Genomic DNA, 22,331 nt, shown 5'->3' with positions numbered 1-22,331 from the left:
CCTGGAATGTGGCAGCATTAGGGGCCTGACACCTGGGGACTCAGATGTTGGGTCAGGGGTCATTTGGGAGGAGTCAGAGGTCAGGTTTTGGCACACACTGTTACTTAGACAGTTTTTTTTCCTTTTATTAGGTGGTTGAGAATTGTCCAGTGACAGGGATCCAGGTGAAGGTGGATGATTATGGAATGAGGCGTGTCAGTGGTGTCGAGACAGATTATGGAACAATACAGACAGCTTGTGCGATTAACTGTGCAGGTGAGACATGATGAACAGCAGGTTTGCTGTTCAGAGATGGAGTCAGTTGTGAATGTGCTCAGCTTATTAACATGGGATATGGTTTCTGCATGCCAGTGTTGTGTTGTGATGGAATGGGAATAGAGTGGATCCCACAGTTCTCCCGATTTGCCGTTAAGATGGGGTTTCCCAATCTCTGCATCATTGGTTCATAGTATGGATAGAACTTGTGTTTATATCTCACATTATCACATCCTCAGCATGTCCCAAAGCACTACACACCCAATGAAGTACTTCTGAAGTGTTTCACTGTGGTAATGTAGGGAAAATTGGCAGCCAGTTTGTGCACAGCAAGATCCCACAGGTACCACTGAGGTAAGTAATCAGTTAATATGTTTTGGCGGCATTATTTGAGAAGGGAATGATAGTCAGGACACCTTTATGCTCTTTGATTAATGGGATGGATTCATTAACATCCATGATGGGACCTCAGTTTAATATCTCAACTGAAAGATGGCACCTCTGACAGTGCGGCGCTCCCTCGTACTGCCCCTCTGACAGTGCGGCGCTCCCTCGTACTGCCCCTCTGACAGTGCGGCGCTCCCTCGTACTGCCCCTCTGACAGTGCGGCGCTCCCTCGTACTGCCCCTCTGACAGTGCGGCGCTCCCTCGTACTGCCCCTCTGACAGTGCGGCGCTCCCTCGTACTGCCCCTCTGACAGTGCGGCGCTCCCTCGTACTGCCCCTCTGACAGTGCGGCGCTCCCTCGTACTGCCCCTCTGACAGTGCGGCGCTCCCTCGTACTGCCCCTCTGACAGTGCGGCGCTCCCTCGTACTGCCCCTCTGACAGTGCGGCGCTCCCTCGTACTGCCCCTCCGACAGTGCGGCGCTCCCGCAGTACTGACCCTCCGACAGTGCGGCGCTCCCTCAGTACTGACCCTCCGACAGTGCGGCGCTCCCGCAGTGCAGCACTGCAAGGACTGGCCTGGATTATATGATGCTGTGGCTGATGCTGCAATATAATGGTGCGAGACTGCAGGACATCCTCGACAATGTTAAAATGCTGAATTGGATTTGACAGTATGACGGAAACGGGGTTAAAGGGAGGTGGGTGCAAGGTGAGTTACTGGAAATAATCTGTTGGCTCGTGTGAAGGCTAAATGCGACATGGATTGAATGGGCTGAATGGCCTGTTTCTGTGTTGTAATCTCGATATATTTCTCTCTCCTTTTGCCGTTACTGCCCAAAGCTTCCACGATTTAAACCCCTCAGATTAGAATCAAGGAGAGATGTTAGTCACAGCACCAGTGCAGTATGAGCAGCAGAGAGCAGTGTTTACCAGGATTGTTGTGTGCTGATGTTGTTGACTCACTCTGTTCTGTTCAGGTGTCTGGGCTCAGGCGCTGGGGGTCATGGCAGGAGTCAATGTCCCACTCATCGCCTTGCGCCATGCATATGTGGTAACGGAGAGGATTGAAGGAATTCAGGTAGGTGCTAGGAGTGGGACCGGGAGCACGGGCTGAGTCATCCCGTGGTTTTGTTTTAGTATTTATTTTGTGCTCTGATTGTTTGACTGTGATAGAATCCAGCTGAAGCTCTGGTCTGAATGTATGTAAATGCTGCAGCCTGACCCGTCCCTTTCGGAACACAACCAGGTTTCATCCCTGCTTTCCTCCAAATGAAGGCACTGACTTCCTCTGGGGTATGGGCTCCCTTGGCATTCAATTTCTCATCGATCGACCATTCTTCATGTGGCATCATAGGCTATTTGACTGTGGAGGGCATCACAGCCAATCAGACTCTGTCCTGACCCGACATCTAAATACTTTGCAGCAGGTGTCGCTGGACAGTAATTCGAGCATCGGCACAGTGGTTTCCTGGTACCCCTCCCTCACAGAAAAAAACTTGCACTTCTCCAGGGCCTTTCACCACTCAGAATGTCCCAAACCACTTTACAGCCAATGAAGTACTTTAGATGTGTAGTCACTGTTGTGATGCAGGAATGCACTCTGGCACTACAGTTATCCGTCACCCCTCCCTCACTGAGGGCACTGAAACACAGTCACTGCAGCACCCGACCTCCAGATTCCTGGAGTTCCCGGTAGGAATGTTCATGGCACTCAATTCAGCATCAACTCATTAATCCCACTGAGAACCCTTGGATACTGAAGAGAGAATGTAGAAGGAGCTTTTTTCTGTATCTAACCCCTTTATATACATTTTAAAATAACTATTAAAAACAGATTAATAATTCAAAAACTCAAATTAAAATGCCATTCTCGGTGTCGACGATGCACTCCAGTCCTTGCGGTGCCCACCGGTCGCGGAAGGCCTCAAGCGTACCGGCAGACACCGCATGCTCCTTCTCCAGGGACACCCGGGCACGAACATAACCGCGGAAGAGGGGCAGGCAATCGGGGAGGACGGACCCCCCGACGGCCCGCAGCCTGGACCTGTGAATTGCCACCTTGGCCAGGCCCAGGAGCAGACCGACGAGGGGATCCTCCTCCCGGCCCACGCCCCTCCGCTCCGGGTGCCCAAAGATCAGGAGCGTGGGACTGAAGTGCAGCCAGAACTTGAGGAGCAGCCCCTTCAAATACTCAAAGAGGGGCTGCAACCTCGCACACTCCATACATACATGGAACACGGACTCCTCCAGGCCGCAGAAAGTACAGGCGGCCTGGGAGTCCGTGAACCTACTTAAAGGTCTATTGCATGGGACTGCCCTGTGCAACACCCTCCACCCCAGGTCCCCGATAGCAAAGGGGGAGGACTCCTGCGTAGAGAAACCTCCACCGGGGTTTCCCCTCGCCGCCAAATGGCGACACGGACCGCGAGTGCTCCCGAGCCCCCTTATCACCCGCAGTGAGGGGCGTCCCGGAGGCTTCGGCTACTCCTCCGCCCGTCGGTCTGTCCCCGAAGCTGGCCACCTGGACAGCCGAGGTGCTCTCCTCTGCTGGCGAGTGAGTGCCCTGACTGGAGGCAACCACGTTCCAGACACTGAATAGATCCCAGTAAAAGACAGGCAACTCCCTCAGAGAGACACTGCTAACAATCTCTGCCGGAAGCCGCGTATCGTCTTGAAGGCAGTGCCCCGGCAGAAAAAATACGTCGCCAGCGCACACCATCTGGGAGGACGCTCAACATACAGGTATCTCTGCAGGGTCCGAAGGCGGAGAGTCGCAGCCTGGGTGCGGATGCGCACCAGCGACTGGCCGCCCTCCTCGATCGGGAGACTCAGGACTGCGGCTGAGACCCAACGTTTCCTCTTGCCCCAGAAGAAATCGAAGAGCTTCTTCTGGATCTTAGTGGCAAATGTAGGGGGTGTGGCCAAAGTGACCAACCGATACCACAGCATGGAGGCCACCAGTTGGTTTATGACCAGCGCTCGGCCCCTGTAGGAAAGCACTCGGAGCAGTCCTGTCCAGCGCCCCAGCCCACTGGTGACTTTCACCTCCAACTCCTGCCAGTGTGCCGGCCGGGCTCCCTCAGTGGGGCTAAGGTGGTCTCCCAGGTAGAACATAAGAATATAAGAACTAGGAGCAGGAGTAGGCAAATCAGCCCCTCGAGCCTGCTCCGCCATTCAATACAATCATGGCTGATCTCATCTTGGCCTCAACTCCACGTTCCTGCCCGTTCTCCATAACCATTCAACACATTACTAATTAAAAATCTGTCTATCTCCTCCTTTAAATTTACTCAATGTCCCGGCATCCACCGCACTCTGGGGTAGTGAATTCCACAGACTCACGACCCTTTGAGAGAAGTAATTTCTCCTCATCTCTGTTTTAAATCTGCTACCCCTTATCCTAAAACTATGACCTCTCGTTCTAGATTGCCCCACAAGAGGAAACATCCTCTCTCTGTCTACTTTGTCAATCCCTTTAATCATCTTGTATACCTCAATTAGATCTCCTCTCATTCTTCTAAACCCCAGAGAAGAAAGGCCTAAACTGCTCAATCTCTCTTTATAAGACAAACCCCTCATCCTTGGAATCAATCTAGTGAACCTCCTCTGAACTGCCTCCAATGCAACTACATCCCTCCTCAAGTAAGGGAACCAAAACTGTACGCAATACTCCAGGTGCAGTCTCATTAATGCCTTGTACAGTTGCAGCAACACTTCCCTACTTTTATACTCTCTTCCTTTAGCAATAAATGTCAAAATTCCATTTGCCTTCCTTATTACCTGCTGTACCTGCAACCTAGTTTTCTGCGATTCATGCACGAGGACACCCAGATCCCTCTGCACCAAAGCATTCTGAAGTTTCTCTCCATTTAGATAATTTGCCTTTCTATTCTTCCTACCAAAATGGATAACCTCACACTTATCCACGTTAAACTCCAACTGCCAAATTTTGGCCCATTCACCTAACTTATCCATATCCATTTGTAAATTTCATATTTCTTTATTGCAATTTACTATCCCACCTATTTTAGTGTCATCTGTAAATTTTGCTATAGTACCTTCTATCCCTGCATCCAAGTCATTAATATAGATTGTAAATAGTTGGGGCCCGAGGACCGAACCCTGTGGCACCCCACTAGTTACATCTTGCCAACCAGAAAAAGACCCATTTATCTCGACTCTCTATTTTCTGTTGGTTAGCCAATCCTCTGTCCAAGCTCATAGAACATAGAACAGTACAGCACAGCACAGGCCCTTCGGCCCACGATGTTGTGCCGAACTTTTAACCTACTCGAAGATCAAACTAACTACCTACCCTTCATTCTACTATCATCCATGAACCTATCCAAGAGCCGCTTAAATGTCCCTAATGTATCTGCTTCTACTACCACCGCTGGCAGTGCATTCCACGCACCCACCACTCTCTGTGTAAAGAACCTACCTCTGACATCTCCCCGAAACCTTCCTCCAATCACCTTAAAATTATGCCCCCTGGTGACAGCCCTTTCCACCCTGGGGAAAAAGTCTCTGACTATCCACTCTATCTATGCCTCTCATCATCTTGTACACCTCTATCAAGTCACCTCTCATCCTTCTTTGCTCCAATGAGAAAAGCCCTAGCTCCCTCAACCTTTCTTCATAAGACATGCCCTCCAGTCCAGGCAGCATCCTGGTAAATCTCCTCTGCACCCTCTCTAAAGCTTCCACATCCTTCCTATAATGAGGTGACCAGAACTGAACACAATATTCCAAGTGTGGTCTAACCAGGGCTTTATAGAGCTGCAGCATAACCTCGTGGCTCTTAAACGCAATCCCCCTGTTAATGAAAGCCAACACCCCATACGCCTTCTTAACAACCCTATCAACTTGGGTGGCATCTTTGAGGGATCTATGGACATGGACCCCAAGATCCCTCTGTTCCTCCACACTGCCAAAAATCCTGTCTTTAAGCCTGTATTCCGCATTCAAATTCGACCTTCCAAAATGAATCACTTCACACTTTTCCAGGTTGAACTCCATCTGCCACTTCTCAGCCCAGCTCTGCATCCTGTCAATGTCCCGTTGCAACCTACAACGGCCCTCCATACTATCCACAACTCCAGCAACCTTTGTGTCATCGGCAAACTTACTAACCCAGCCTTCCACTTCCTCATCCAAGTCATTTATAAAAATCACAAAGAGCAGAGGTCCCAGAACAGATCCTTGTGGAACACCACTGGTCACCGAGCTCCATGCTGAATACTTTCCATCTACTACCACCCTCTGACTTCTATGGGCCAGCCAATTCTGTATCCAGACAGCCAAATTTCCCTGTATCCCATGCCTCCTTACTTTCTGAATGAGCCTACCATGGGGAACCTGATCAAACGCCTTGCTAAAATCCATATACACCACATCTACTGCTGTTCCTTCATCAATGTGTTTTGTCACATCCTCAAAGAATTCAATAAGGCTTTTGAGGCATGACCTGCCCCTCACAAAGCCATGCTGACTATCTCTAATCAAACTATGCTTTTCCAAATAATCATAAATCCTGTCTCTCAGAATCCTCTCCAATAATTTGCCCACCACCGACGTAAGACTGACTGGTCTGTAATTCCCAGGGTTATCCCTATTCCCTTTCTTGAACAAGGGAATAACATTTGCCACCCTCCAATCATCTGGTACTACTCCAGTGGACAGTGAGGACCCTAATTGCCCCTAACCCCATGTGATCTTACCTTGTGTATTAACATTTTGTGCAGCACCTTATCAAATGCCTTCTGGAAGTCCAGATATACTACATCTACAGGATCCCCATTATCCACTTTACTTGTTACATCTTCGAAGAGCTCTAGCATGCTGACTCTGATGGAGTCTAACAATTTCACAACGACAGATGTTAAACTAACTGTTCTATAGTTTCCTACTTTCTGCCTCCCTCCCTTTTTTGAATAAGGGCATTATGTTAGCGTTTTTCCAATCCACTGGAACCTTTCCTGTATCCAGGGGATTTTGGAATATTATAACCAATGGATCCACTATCTCCGCTGCCACTTCCTTTAAGACCCTAGGATGTAGGCCATCAGGCCCTGGGGACTTGTCTGCCTTCAACTCCAATAGTTTGCTCAGTACTTTTTCCCTAGTGATGATTGTTCTAAATTGCCCCCTTTCTATCACCTCCGCATTACCTGTTACTATTGGGATGGTACTAGTGTCCTCCACCGTGAAAACTGAAGCAAAATGCTGATTTAGTGTCTCCGCCATTTCTGTGTTCCCCACTATTAACTCCCCAGTCTCATCCTCCAAGGGACCAACATTCACTTTAGCTACTCTCTTCCCTTTTATATACTTATAGAAGCTTTTGCTATCTGTTTTTATATTTAGCGCTAGTTTTATTTCATAATTTACCTTTGCTCTTTTTATTACCTTTTTAGTAACCCTTTAAAAGTTTCCCAATCTTCCAGTCTGCCACTGGCTTTTGCAATATGGTATGCCTTCGTTTTTGTCTAGGTTATCCTTAACTTCCTTGCTTAGCCAGGGATGTTTTTCCACCTCTTACAATCTTTCTTCCTCTCTGGAATATATTTTAGGTGGGAGGAATTGAATATCTCCTTAAACATCTGCCGCTGCTCATCAACTGTCCTACCTTTTAGTCTTCCTGCCCAGTCCACTAGGGCCAAATCTGTCCTCATGCCTATATAATTACCTTTGTTTAACTCCAGAACGCCATTGTGGGACTAGTGTTTCTCACCCTAAAACTGAATTTGAAATTCTAGCATGCTATGATCACTCTTCCCTAGAGGATTCTTAACAGTGAGATCATTAATTAATCCCACCTCATTACACAACACCAAATCTAGAATAGCCTGCTCCCTGGTGGGTTCCACAACATATTGCTCCAAAAAACAATCTCTAATACATTCAATGAACTCTCCCTCGCGCTACTCTTGCCAATTTGATTAATCCAGTCTATATGCATATTAAGATCACCCATGATTATGAGGAGGTGCGTGGTGCTTCACGCAAAAGGTGTTCTCTCCTCCGGTAGAGAGTCCACCCGCCACTGACCCACCAGGAGTCTGGAACATTTCTCCCAATTGATCCTTGCAGAGTACGTGGCAGAAAAGGTCTGCTGCAGTCGCGCATCCTCCGCAAGTCAACGGGATCTGTGACCATGAGGAGCACGTCATCGGCGTAAGCCGAGAGGAAGACCCACAGGGCCGGCACACGCAGAGCCAATCCCATCAACCTCCTGCGAAACAGGCACAGCAATGGCTCCACGCAGATGGCATACAATTGGCCGGACATGGGGCATCCCTGAGGTAGTCCTCTCCCAAAGCGAAGGGGCGCCATCAAGGGCCCGTTAACTTTGACCAGATACTTTGCCACCACGTATAAAAGTCGGACCCGGGCCACAAAATGCGGCCCGAGTCCGAATGCGCGCAGAGACCGAAAAGATATTTCTGATCCACCCTGTTGAACGCCTTGTCCTGATCAAGGGAGAGAAAGGCGACTGACAGACCAGTCCTCTGGGAAAGATGGATCAGGTCCCGGACCAGGTGGATGTTGTCCGAGATGGACTGACGCGGGACCATGTTGGACTGGTCGGGGTGGATCATGTGGGCCAGCACGGAGCCCAGGCGGGTAGACATAGCCCCGGCAAAGATCTTATAATCTGTGCTGAGGAGGGAGACTGGATGCCAGTTTTTCAGCAAGTGGAGATCACCCTTCTTCGGCAGCAGGACGATGACCGCCCTGCGCCACGAGAGGGGCATTTCCTCGGTCACCAGGCTTTCCCCCAGGACCCGTGCGCAGTTGTCCCCCAGGACGTCCCAGAACGCCCTGAGGAACTCCACGGTCAGCCCGTCCAGCCCCGGAGATTTAACCCTCGAGAGCTGGTGGAGGGAGCCTCCGATCCTTTGGCGCCCTCTGGGCTGACCTTCAGCTGGTTCTCCAACAAAACTCGCGTCCTCACTGGACGGATCCGGAGAGAGCAACGCACTGTAATGGGTACGGACCAGGGGGCCTATTCCCTCCGGATCCGTGATGGAGGATCCGTCGTTGGCCAGCAGCTCAACGAGCTGCTTACGGACCCCCCGCCATTTTTCCAGCGAGTAGAAGAAGGGTGAGTAGCGGTCCCAATCTTCCAGGATCTGGATCCGCGACCTCACGTACGCGCCTCGGGACCCTATGAGCTGCAGGTCCCTCAGCGCGCCCTTCTTCTCTTTGTACATCTGCAGGGCCGGGTCCGCGACAGCATGACCGAGGCGGGACTTCACGTTGAGCACCTCCCTCTCTAGGCACCTGATCTCGGCTTCCCGCCTCTTGGTCGACCCCTTCGCGTACTCCTGACAGAAGACGCGGATGTGAGTCTTGCCCACATCCCACCATAGCCTCAAGGAGGGGAAGCCCCCCTGCTTCCTTCTCCAGTCGGCCCAGAATCGACAGAACGAGTGCCGAAATCACTTGTCCTCCAGCAGCCGATTGTTAAAGTGCCAGTACGGGGACCCCGCCCGCGTGCGGAGCGGAGTGGAGTGAACTCCGCCCACACCAGACGGTGGTCCGAGCACGGCACCAGCCACATGGAGGCCGCCGAGACGCGGGAGACTTCCACCTGCAAAATGTAGAGGCGGTCAAATCGGGACCCTCCTCCTCCAGACCTCCATGTGAAGGCGCTGGAGTTGGAATGGAGATTCCGCCAGACGTCCACCAAGTTAAGGGAGCTGATCAATTCCCTCAACTTCTCCACCGACGCTTGGCCGCACTGGGGACCGGAGCGATTCCCCCACCTCGAGGGTGCAGTTAAAATCCCTCCCGAGGATGATGCACTCGCCGCTATCGTTGGAGCTCAAGAGAGCGGACACTTCTTCAAAGAAGCGCGCTTGCAACGTGCTGGGTCTGGGCGCGTACACGTTCACAAAGTGGAGCGGCACGCTACCCGGCACTAGCTCCTTGACCCCCAAGATCTCTGGCTGAAAAGTCGGGGCCAACAAGATAGCCACCCCACTAGAAATAGGGGTGAGGTGACTCATGTAGACCCCACCCTGCCACTCCAGGAGCCAGGTGGCATCGTCTCCCGGAACGGTGTGGATTTCCTGCAGAAAGCTCACCGTGTATCTCCCTTCCCTGAGGACTGAGAGATTGTGAAATCTGCGTTGAGACCCCCTGCTGCCGTTGATGTTGAGGCTGGCTATGGTTGTCTTCATGTCAAAGGTACTTAAAACCTGTCACCAACATCTCACTGTGAGGAGGGAGTGGAAGTGCACCTGGCCTTCCACTCCCCCAGCAACCCATTGAGGAATGCATTAAATCGGTGCCTCTCAACTAGTTTCACACCCACGCCCTTGCCCACTTTCTTAAGGGCGGCACGGACGGACTGGATGATCAGTGCCAGACTTGACCAACGGCCGAGGGCCAGCTGAACTTTATCACGGCAACCCCTGCAAGCCGCGAGGAAATCCCGGAGTTCCGCCGTGGGGATGAGAGGAGACTCGGTGGGAGGCACGAGGGACTCCACCACCTCACTGGCGATGGAATCCAGGTCATCCTCCGTGCGCCACACCAAATCCCCATCTTCCTCCGGGTCGTCACCGCCAGCGGCCGACACACCCACCACACACTGTGGGGCGGACGTCTCGGCCGCGCCAGCTGGTCCCGCCTCCGTCACGATCCCATCCCCAGGATCGATGGCGGAGGAGTCCTCTCTGGGTTCTACTGTGAAACTGGAGCCTGTGGGCGCCAGCGGTTCAGGACCCCCCTCCACCTCCGTCCCCAGACCAATGAACGCTCCAGGGGAGACGGAAATTCCCGACTCTGGAAATCCAGCTGTAGCCGAGACCATAGGCAGAGAGAGGAGGCCATCTCCCGCTCCGCCAGCACCTACAGGCCCAGCAGATGGGGCAGCATTCTCAGTTATAACCGGGTCGGGTGTCTCCTGGTTGGGAGTGGATTCTGGCTGGGAGGGCCAACCCTCTGGGGCCTCGCCCTCCCCTTCACTCGGGGCACCCGACCCAGTAGCAGTGGCAGAATGGGCGGCGTCCCCAGGCTCCCCCACCACAAGCAGGATCCCACTTACTCCTTCAGGAGGGGCCTCATGTACCGGGGCCTTCCCCTCCCCTCCATCCTGAGGAATAGGGTGCTCCTGTCTGGACTTTGTCGCCTTGGCGGTGGTGGTAGGGGAAACCTGGGGACCCGAAACAGGAGACAGCTCCCCTCCAACAGATGGGCCCTGCGCCTCAGGGCCCCTTGTTACCTCTGTGGAGGGGTGCCTTCTCCTCTTTTTCCCAGTTGGGTGCGGAGGCTCAGAGACCTCCACCTCTGCACTCTTTTTTTTTATTCACCCTGGGCCTGAGCCCAGTCCTGGGGCAAGTTGACTTCCCGAGATCGGGCTTTGTGCTGAGCTCAGACATGGGTACTGTCACGCTGTCCAGGGGACGCGCCTCTCGATGTTTATTTCTCCTCCGCCCCTTCCTTCCACTTGGACGGTCACCCCTCTCCCTGCCGGAGGCCGTGAAAACCACAGCCTCCGGTACCGACTGAATGGTATCTGGTGGTGGTGTAGGGGGGATGGGAGGAGGTGCAGCGTCGTCACCCTGGGCCGCTGAGTTGGAGTTGGCAGCCGGGAGGTTGGGGCAGTTCTTACGAACATGCCCCACCCCCTTACAGACATGGCGCCGCACCCCGTCCAAGGTCCAGAAGACGCGGTAGGCCGTCCCCTGGAATTCTACATTAAAGTGGCCCTCTGTAACCTCCTCCCATGCCAGCTGCATGAATAACTGGCGGTGGAAGGAATACACGTGTCGGAGGCTGTTCTCCCGAAGACCGAGCGGGACTGGGGTGAGCCCCGTCTTTACCTCCCCCCAGATGGTGCAGGTGGGGAAGGAGGAGCTCACCAGGGATGAAGGGCGGGACATTAGATAAAATGACCCTTTGTGCAGTGGCCTCCAGGGGGTCCACTGGCAGAAAGGTCCCGCCCACGGTGAGCCCCTTGTTCAGAGCCGGGGCACCGCCCGCTCGGTCTTCAGGAAAAACACTGCCTTCCCGTACATTTTAGAGGCTACAACAATGGCCGAAGGGCCGACAACCTCGGCCATTGCTTTCACACATGCCTCTATAGTCATGTTTGGGTGGATGTAGCTCTTGACCCCATGCTTCGATGTTAATAAAGCAAACGGTGACGGGGCATCAGGTGCAGCTGCAGCAGCCGCAGCAGCATATGTACGGGAAGGCCCCGCCACCAGCGAAGGAGGGCTTGCCATGGGGTCGCAGAGCTACGTCCACCCCCAAGAAACAAAACAAATTTACACAATTTTAAAAAAAGCAAACTTTAAACAAAGTGGAGTGGGAGTAGAGGAGGATGGGGTAGGATGGTGAAGGAAAAGGGGAGGATAGGTGACTGAGGCGACTGATTGGAGGAAGGGAGAGAAAGGCTGAAAAGGATGTTTGATCCAACTGCCAGTTGGAGCACCTTTATCAAAATTAGTCCAAAACTGTTTGTTGTCTTCCAGTTGGGGGAGGCTTCTTCGCCCGGGATGGCTGGAGCCGCCCGGTACTCTCCTCTTCTGATTTTAACAAGACAGTCTTCACCCGGGCAACTCCAGCTGTCCCGAGCAGGCAGTTGGGGTGGGGAGGGAGCTCCCTGTGTGCAAGCACCAATACAAATACAGGGGCCCCCGACTGGATTTGGCTGCCCCACCCCTGAGTCTTCAGGCCTCTTCTCCCTCCCCCAAACAGTTCAAACTTAAGAGTCTCTCAGGTGCCCTGACACCCACCTCTCCAAAACAATTGCAGCCTTCCTTGATGGTTTCTCTCCACTCTGTATTCACCTTTCTCCAGTCTCCTCTCTCCAGTTGCTGCAGCACAGGTGCAGCTGCTCCCCCTGATTGCTGGCAGGAAGTGCTCCAAATTGCCCAGCCAATCCCAGTTTTTTTTTCTAACCCTGTGCTGTATCTGTCCCTGGGAGTGTTTGATGGGGACAGTGCAGAGGGAGCTTTACTCTGTATCTAACCCTGTGCTGTACCTGTCCTGGGAGTGTTTGATGGGGACAGTGTAGAACAAAGAACAAAGATAATTACAGCACAGGAACAGGCCCTTCGGCCCTCCAAGCCTGCGCCGATCCAGATCCTCTATCTAAACATGTCGCCTATTTTCTAAGGTCCTGTATCTCTTTTCTTCCTGCCCATTCATGTATCTGTCTAGATACATCTTAAAAGACGCAATCGTGCCCGCATCTACCACCTCCACTGGCAACGCGTTCCAGGCACCCACCACCCTCTGCGTAAAGAACTTTCCACGCATATCCCCCCTAAACTTTTCCCCTTTCACTTTGAACTCGTGTCCTCTAGTAATTGAATCCCCCACTCTGGGAAAAAGCCTCTTGCATTCCACCCTGTCTATACCTCTCATGATTTTGTACACCTCAATCAGGTCCCCCCTCAACCTCCCTCTTTCTAATGAAAATAATCCGAATCTGCTCAACCTCTCTTCATAGCTAGCGCCCTCCATACCAGGCAACATCCTGGTGAACCTCCTCTGCACCCTCTCCAAAGCATCTACATCCTTTTGGTAATGTGGCGACCAGAACTGCACGCAGTATTCCAAATGTGGCCGAACCAAAGTTTTATACAACTGTAACATGACCTGCCAACCCTTGTACTCAATACCCCGTCCGATGAAGGAAAGCATGCCGTATGCCTTCTTGACCACTCTATTTACCTGCGTTGCCACCTTCAGGGAACAGTGGACCTGAACACCCAAATCTCTCTGGACATCAATTTTCCCCAGGACTTTTCCATTTACTGTATAGTTCACTCTTGAATTTGATCTTCCAAAATGCATCACCTCGCATTTGCCCTGATTGAACTCCATCTGCCATTTCTCTGCCCAACTCTCCAGTCTATCTATATTCTGCTGTATTCTCTGACAGTCCCCTTCACTATCTGCTACTCCACCAATCTTAGTGTCGTCTACAAACTTGCTAATCAGTCCACCTATACTTTCCTCCAAATCATTAATGTATATCACAAACAACAGTGGTCCCAGCACGGATCCCTGTGGAACACCACTGGTCACACGTCTCCATTTTGAGAAACTCCCTTCTACTGCTACTCTCTGTCTCCTGTTGCCCAGCCAGTTCTTTATCCATCTAGCTAGTACACCCTGGACCCCATGTGCCTTCACTTTCTCCATCAGCCTGCCATGGGGAACCTTATCAAACGCCTTACTGAAGTCCATGTATATGACATCGACAGCCCTTCCCTCATCAATCAACTTTGTCACTTCCTCAAAGAATTCTATTAAGTTGGTAAGACATGACCTTCCCTGCACAAAACCATGTTGCCTATCACTGATAAGCCCATTTTCTTCCAAATGGGAATAGATCTTATCCCGCAGTATCTTCTCCAGCAGCTTCCCTACCACTGACGTCAGGCTCACCGGTCTATAATTACCTGGATTATCCCTGCTACCCTTCTTAAACAAGGGGACAACATTAGCAATTCTTCAGTCCTCCGGGACCTCACCCGTGTTTAAGGATGCTGCAAAGATATCTGTTAAAGCCCCAGCTATTTCCTCTCTCGCTTCCCACATTAACCTGGGATAGATCCCATCCGGACCTGGGGACTTGTCCACCTGAATGCCCTTCCGAATACCCAACACTTCCTCCCTCCTTATGCCGACTTGACCTAGTGTAATCAAACATCTGTTCCTAACCTCAACATCCGTCATGTCCCTCTCCTCGGTGAATACCGATGCAAAGTACTCGTATAGAATCTCACCCATTTTCTCTAAGTCCAAGCATAACATTCCTCCTTTGTCCTTGAGTGGGCCAATCCTTTCTCTAGTTACCCTCTTTCTCCTTATATATGAATAAAAGGCTTTGGGATTTTCTTTAACCCTGTTTGCTAAAGATATTTCATGACCCCTTTTAGCCCTCTTAATTCCTCGTTTCAGATTGGTCCTACATTCCCGATATTCTTTCAAAGCTTCGTCTTTCATCAGCCACCTAGACCTTATGTATGCTTCCTTTTTCCTCTTAGCTAGTCTCACGATTTCACCTGTCATCCATGGTTCCCTAATCTTGCCATTTCTATCCCTCATTTTCACAGGAACATGTCTCTCCTGCACGCTAATCAACCTCTCTTTAAAAGCCTCCCACATATCACATGTGGATTTACCTTCAAACAGCTGCTCCCAATCTACATTCCCCAGCTCCTGCCGAATTTTGGTATAGTTGGCCTTCCCCCAATTTAGCACTCTTCCTTTAGGACCACTCTGGTCTTTGTCCATGAGTATTCTAAAACTTACGGAATTGTGATCACTATTCCCAAAGTAGTCCCCTACTGAAACTTCAAACACCTGGCCGGGCTCATTCCCCAACACCAGGTCCAGTATGGCCCCTTCCCGAGTTGGACTATTTACATACTGCTCTAGAAAACCCTCCTGGATGCTCCTTACAAATTCTGCTCCATCTAGACCTCTAACACTAAGTGAATCCCAGTCAATGTTGGGAAAATTAAAATCTCCTATCACCACCACCCTGTTGCTCCTACATCTTTCCATAATCTGTTTACATATTTGTACCTCTATCTCACGCTCGCTGTTGGGAGGCCTGTAGTACAGCCCCAACATTGTTACCGCACCCTTCCTATTTCTGAGTTCTGTCCATATTGCCTCACTGCTCGAGTCCTCCATAGTGCCCTCCTTCAGCACAGCTGTGATATCCTCTTTGACCAGTAATGCAACTCCTCCACCCCTTTTACCTCCCTCTCTATCCCGCCTGAAGCATCGATATCCTGGGATATTTAGTTGCCAATCATGCCCTTCCCTCAACCAAGTCTCAGTAATAGCAATAACATCATACTCCCAGGTACTAATCCAAGCCCTAAGTTCATCTGCCTTACCTACTACACTTCTTGCATTAAAACAAATGCACCTCAGACCACCAGTCCCTTTACATTCATCATCTGCTCCCTGCCTGCTCTTCCCCTTAGTCACACTGACTTCATTATCTAGTTCCTTACAGGCTTTTGTTACTACCTCCTTACTGTCAACTGACCTCCTCATTTGGATCCCATCCCCCTGCCACATTAGTTTAAACCCTCCCCAACAGCGTTAGCAAAAGCACCCCCAAGGACATTGGTTCCAGTCAGCCCCAGGTGTAGACCGTCCAATTTGTAATAGTCCCACCTCCCCCAGAACCGGTCCCAATGTCCCAAAAATCTGAACCCCTCCTTCCTGCACCATCTCTCAAGCCACGCATTCATCCTGACTATTCTTTCATTTTTACTCTGACTATCACGTGGCACTGGTAGCAATCCTGAGATTACTACCTCTGAGGTCCTACTTTTTAACTTGGCTCCTAACTCCCTAAACTCTGCTTGTTGGACCTCATCCCGTTTTTTACCTATATCATTGGTGCCTATGTGCACAACGACAACTGGCTGTTCACCCTCCCCCTTCAGAATGTTCTGCAGCCGATCTGAGACATCCCTGAACTGTGCACCTGGGAGGCAACATACCATTCGGGAGCCTCGTTTTCGACCACAGAACCGCCTATCTACTCCCCTTACAATCGAATCCCCTACGACTATAGACCTTCCACTCTTTTTCCCGCCCTTCTGAACAGCAGAGCCAGCCACGGTGCCATGAACCTGGCTACTGCTGCCTTCCCCTGGTGAGCCATCTCCCTCAACAGTATCCAAAACGGTATACTTGTTTTGGAGGGAGATGACCGCAGGGGACTCCTGCGCTGCCTTCCTGCTCTTTCTCTGCCTTTTGGTCACCCATTCCCTTTCTCCCTCAGAAATCCTAATCTGCGGTGTGACCAATTCACTAAACGTGCTATCCACGACCTCCTCAGCATCGCGCATGCTCCAAAGTGAGTCCATCCGCAGCTCGAGAGCCGTCATGCGGTCTAACAAGAGCTGCAGCTGGACACACTTCCTGCACGTGAAGGAGTCAGGGACATCAGCCATGTCCCTGAGCTCCCACATTGAGCAAGAGGAGCATGACACGGGTCTGAGATCTCCTGCCATTTTTAATCTTAAGCTTAACTTAGTTAAATGAAAAAGGAACGAAAAGTTTTTACCAATCACGATAAAACCAGAGAAATAGAAAAAGCCTTACCTTATAAATACCCCACCGAGTCCTTTTTTTTTGGTTAGAGGAGGAGGGCGGGTGGGAGACACTACAAGTGTGGTGTCTCGGGTTCAGAAACCGCCCAAATATATAGTGTTTTACTTACCCAGCAGCCCCCTGGCCTCCGCCGAAAACAAAAGGAAATTAAGTTTACTTTCAAACTGACCTTCCCAGCTGCTCACTCGCTCGCACTCTGCTCCCGAAAAAGCTGCTGCAATGAAAGGAAAGTTATTTTAAACCGCCCAAATGTATAGTGTTTTACTTACCCAGCAGCCCCCTGGCCTCCGCCGAAAACAAAAGGAAATTAAGTTTTCTTTCAAACTGACCTTCCCAGCTGCTCACTTGCTCGCACTCTGCTCCCGAAAAAGCTGCTGCAATGAAAGAGGGAGCTTTACTCTGTATCTAACCCTGTGCTGTACCTGTCCTGGGAGTGTTTGATGGGGACAGTGTAGAGGAAGCTTTACTCTGTATCTAACCCCCGTGCTGTCCCTGTCCTGGGAGTGTTTGATGGGGACAGTGTAGAGGGAGCTTTACTCTGTGTTGGTAGTTTATGTACCAAGCACATTTTTTCTTTTGCTTTCGCTCCTAGAATATGCCAAATGTTCGAGATCATGACACATCGGTGTATCTCCGACTCCAAGGCGATGCCTTGTCTGTTGGCGGATATGAGCCAAACCCGAACTTCTGGGAAGAGGTGAGAATCTAGTGGTGAGAAAGTTGAGCTGGAAATAAGCTGGGAGTTGGGCAGGATGAGGACATATAGGGCACTGTGGACACACACAACGAGGATGTCATTCCCAACTTTTGCCATTGTGTACATGGGGTGTGGGAGGAGCTTATTGTCGGAATGTGTGGAATCAGGGATAAGTAGCTGAATGGAAAACAAGTGGTTTACAAAACAGAAAACAAAGTCGGGGTTAAGGTTAGCTACTCAGACCAGCAAAAGGTGGAAAGTGGAATTCCACGTTGATCAGTGCTGGGACAACTGTTGTTCACAATTCGCATTAATGACATGGACTCGGGAAATGGACATAAAATTTCAAAATTTGTGGTTAACAGCAAATTGTGCCAGGGTTGCGGGACAAAATACAGCAAGACATTAATAAACTTGTAGATTGTCAATATAGTAATTGTGAGCTGGTACATTTTGATAGGAAGAATAAGGAGGTCACTTCAGTGTGAAAATAAGTGTCTAATGTGGTGGAGGAGCAGCAGGATCTGGGGGTACAGATACACAAATTACTAAAACTAGCACTGCTGGTTAATAAGGCCATAAAAAGCAAACCAAGCACTGGGTTCATTTCCAGAGGGATGGAATTGAAAAGCAGAGAAGTTACATTAAACTTGTATCAAACCACGAGGGTGGTGGAAGTGGAGATAATCAATGATTTCAAAAAGGAAATTAGATGGGCAGTCGAAGGAAATAAACATGCTGGGATAAAGTGGGAGAGTGGGACGGGCTGGATTGCTCCGCAGAGAGCTGGCATGGACTCGATGGGCTGAATAGCCTCCTTCTATACCGTAAATGACTCTATGATTCCAGAAGCCTTGGTTTGCCCTCATTGTGCACAGTTCCGATTTCCGTATTATAAAAAGGATTTAGAGATACAGGAGAAGATGCAAAAAGGATTTACTAAAATGATACCAGAACTGAGAGGTATTAACTATCAGGAAAGACTGAACAGGCTGGGGCTGTTTCTCTAGAAGAGGAGCATGAGGGGTGACCTGATAGAGGTCTCTAAAATTACGAAGGGATTCAATAGGGTAGACGTAGAGAAGATGTTTCCACTTGTCGGAGACACCAGAATCAGGGGGCCATCAAAATCAGATAGTCCCTAATAAATCCATTCAGGAATTCAGGAGAAACTTCTTTCCGCAGAGAGTGGTGAGAATGTGGAACTCGCTCCCACAGGGAGTGGTTGAGGTGAACAGTGTAGATATATTTAAGGGGAAGCTGGATAAACACATGAGGGTGAAAGGAATAGGAGGGTATGGTGATCGGGGGAGATGAATGGAAGGAGGCTCATGTGGAGCATAAACACCAGTATGGAGCAGTTGGACTGAATGGCCTGATTCTGTGCTTTAAATTCTATGTAAAATTCGTGGGTAGAGTCGATAATAGGGGCGATACCTTGTTGCTTTGGGCCCATTCTGCTCGTATTTTGATTTAGCTGTCACTTATTGTAGGTATCGGATAAATTTGCCTTCAGCCTCTTTGACCTAGACTGGGAGATCTTCACACAGCTGATTGAAGGAGCCATCAATCGTATCCCTGCGCTGGAGACCACGGGGGTGAAGTCGACCGTGTGTGGCCCAGGTATGAAGGAGACCAACACCATTGCAGTGAGGACCCGGCTTGAGGGGAGTCTGCATGCTGCTTGCATTTATATCATTCCAAGTTTCTCCCTATGTTGCTTAGCAGCAACTCTCACTGATCTTATTTCCCTCTGTACCTTGGGTTCTGAGACCCCTGCCCAGTACCTGCGCTGGAATTGGGTAAATCGATATAAACCAGGATTGGAACCTGGGATCTTTCCAGCCTGTTTGACTCAGGACCTCAGTGCACTAGTGGGAGGTCAGAGAAATGGAAGAATCAGAGTTCTGAATTTATCCCTGCTTACTGAGTCAATAGGCCTCTTTTCTCCACCTTCATGGGGGACATAACTTCAATGTGTGGAAGAGGGCCTCCAGGCATTACATTTCCTCAATATTGGTCATGTTTATGCTCTAACTATAGCTGGTTCTTTAGAATGTATAGCAAAGGCTGTAGTGTTTTTAGAAATTTTTTTTATTGGGATGTGGGTGTCACTGGTAAGAACAGCATTTATTGCCCTTGAGAAGGTGGTGGTGAGCTGCCTTCTTGAACCGCTGCGGTCCATGTGGGGTAGGTACACCCATAGTGCTGTTAGGAAGGGAGTTCCAGGATTTTGACCCAGCGACAGTGAAGGAACGGTGATATAGTTCCAAGTCAGGATGGTGTGTGACTTGGAGGGGAACTTGCAGGTGGTGGTGTTCCCATGTATTTGCTGCTCTCATCCTTCGAGGTGGTAGAGATTTGGAAGGTGCTGTCAAAGGAGCCTTGGCGAGTTGCTGCAGTGCATCTTGAAGGAAATGGTTCACTGTTTTAAATGGAGCTGCTCCATTCCTGGTGAGGAAACTAGGGAGTGGATTACGTTTTTACTAAAGGTGAGTATGGATTTCTAAATCAAGCCTGTGTCATGCTCATGAAAGGGTAAATGATGAACTATATAATAAACGTATGAAACAAACTCAAATGGACACTTTTCCTACGAAGCAAGATAGAGTCGAGAGGTCAGGTGACTTTATCCTGCACTGCTAATACACATGGAAACTGCAAAAACCCTGAGCCAATCTTCATGTCTGGACAAGCCTTGGAGAAGGCATTAAAATGTAAATGATCCATTCTATATTAATGACTACTTCTCTCCTATGAATTCGGTTAACAAAGGCATTGCAGACTTGTTGACTCCAAATTCAAACTCAAGAGAATGGGTGTGAAAATCTCCATTTTATCAAGATGGAGTAAAGTAACACCCAGACCCCATTGTCTAACCGTGGCCTCACCATCAGACACCATTTATGAGAACAATGAGTGTGAAACTCTGGTCACATGACAGAAACCAGGTATCTGATGAGGAGTTTTAATAGACATTCAGTGCAGAGAAGGAGAAAGATCCATCTATGACATCAAAGAGACAGGACCCTGCCTAAGATTACCAGCTTTGGACTACAAGTAGGCAGTGACTGGAGTTTGGCCTTGAGCTCCCTACCAGAGAAATCATACCAGGACTTTGCCAGTGACCTTTGCTGGAATATAACAAAAACAGTCTGCAGCAGTACACCCATCTTCCTAAACCTCCCAAGTCTTTCTTCAGTGAACAAGAGAAAAGAATACAGGCCTGCACCGCTTCAAGCCTTCAACCTGGGGAAACATAAGTTTAAACAGGAAACTTATAAACCATCAGACCTAAATGTCAGTTCCGATGAAGGGTCACTGACCCGAAACGTTAACTCTGCTTCTCTTTCCACAGATGCTGCCAGACCTGCTGAGTGGTTCCAGCATTTCTTGTTTTTATTTCAGACCTAAATGCATATGAAGTTTTAATCTCTATCTGATGTGTGTGTGTGTCTGTATGCATGTGAAAGTGGATGAAGTTGTGTGTAGTTTCAGGTGTTGTACAATAAACATTTATCTTTTAAACTAAAGAGAAAACCTATCATTTGTCTGTTTGTTGACCATTAAAATGCTCAGGGAATAAAACAAACATTTTTTTAAAGCCATATGCTGTCTTCTGTAAGTTGAGAAGTGAAAAAGGGACAACCTTCCCAATCAATGCCCACCTGCCTGTAACACCTGCCTGAGAAATGCAAACTGTGCTCAGCTTCAATTGGTGGAGGTGAATTCCTGCAGTGAGTTCATGGAGAAATATGATTGCTGTGTTAGGGGGCATTTTATGTTTCTCGCACACAATCACCAATGGTAACAATGCCTTGTTTTGTAGAATCCTTCACTGCTGACCACAAGCCGCTGATGGGAGAAGCTCCCGAGCTCAGAGGCTTCTACCTGGGATGTGGATTCAACAGTGCAGGTGAGAGCATGGATTAGTCTGGCTTTCCCTCTTCCTACTGTTTCTTGCTCTGGGTTAGTTGATGTTTCGGGATTGCGATCGGTGCTGCTCTGCTTTCCTGCTTTCTTCCTGCCTTGGTCTCTCAAGGAGGTGATCAACCATGTTCAGCCTGACTCTTCACCAGTTTTGACTTGTCCCTGCGTGGATAAGATCAGAGCAACAAGGCGCAGAATCTACTTGGGGCAGGTTTGTGAACAGTACGGCGCTCCCTCAATACTGACCCTGCGACACTGCAGCACTTCCTCAGTAGTGCCCCTCCGACAGTGCAGCACTCCCTCAGTACTGACCCTCCGACAGTGCAGCACTCCCTCAGTACTGACCCTCCGACAGTGCGGCGCTCCCTCAGTACTGCCCCTCCGACAGTGCGGCACTTCCTCAGTACTGCCCCTCCGACAGTGCGGCACTCCCTCAGTACTGCCCCTCCAACAGTGCGGCGCTCCCTCAGTACTGCCCCTCCGACAGTGCAGCACTCCCTCAGTACTGACCCTCCGACAGTGCGGCGCTCCCTCAGTACTGACCCTCCGACAGTGCGGCGCTCCCTCAGTACTGCCCCTCCGACAGTGCGGCACTCCCTCAGTACTGCCCCTCCGACAGTGCAGCACTCCCTCAGTACTCATCCTCCGACAGTGCGGCACTCCCTCAGTACTGACCCTCCGACAGTGCGGCGCTCCCTCAGTACTGACCCTGCGACAGTGCGGCGCTCCCTCAATACTGACCCTGCGACAGTGCAGCACTCCCTCAGTACTGCCCCTCCGACAGTGCGGCGCTCCCTCAGTACTGACCCTCCGATTGTGCGGCGCTCCCTCAGTACTGACCCTCCAACAGTGCGGCACTCCCTCAGTACTGACCCTGCGACAGTACAGCACTCCCTCAGTACTGACCCTCCGACAGTGCAGCGCTCCCTCAGTACTGACCCTCCGA

General features: G+C 50.2%; 1 protein-coding gene across 1 annotated transcript in view; it reads left to right on the top strand.

The window, feature by feature from the left end:
• sardh (sarcosine dehydrogenase) overlaps positions 1-22,331 on the top strand; it is a 342,235-nt gene that overhangs the window by 162,246 nt on the left and 157,658 nt on the right. Inside the window, exons 5-9 of the mRNA XM_068012002.1 lie at positions 132-255; positions 1,620-1,720; positions 17,351-17,455; positions 18,949-19,078; positions 21,285-21,371. Of these exons, the coding sequence (XP_067868103.1) occupies positions 132-255; positions 1,620-1,720; positions 17,351-17,455; positions 18,949-19,078; positions 21,285-21,371 (547 nt within the window). The remainder of the gene's footprint in view (positions 1-131; positions 256-1,619; positions 1,721-17,350; positions 17,456-18,948; positions 19,079-21,284; positions 21,372-22,331) is intronic.

The sequence above is a fragment of the Heterodontus francisci genome, chromosome 32, assembly GCF_036365525.1.
Source record: "Heterodontus francisci isolate sHetFra1 chromosome 32, sHetFra1.hap1, whole genome shotgun sequence".
Classification (NCBI taxonomy): domain Eukaryota; kingdom Metazoa; phylum Chordata; class Chondrichthyes; order Heterodontiformes; family Heterodontidae; genus Heterodontus; species Heterodontus francisci.
The sequence above is the reverse complement of the archived record's forward strand: the minus strand, read 5'-3'. Positions and strand labels throughout refer to the sequence as shown.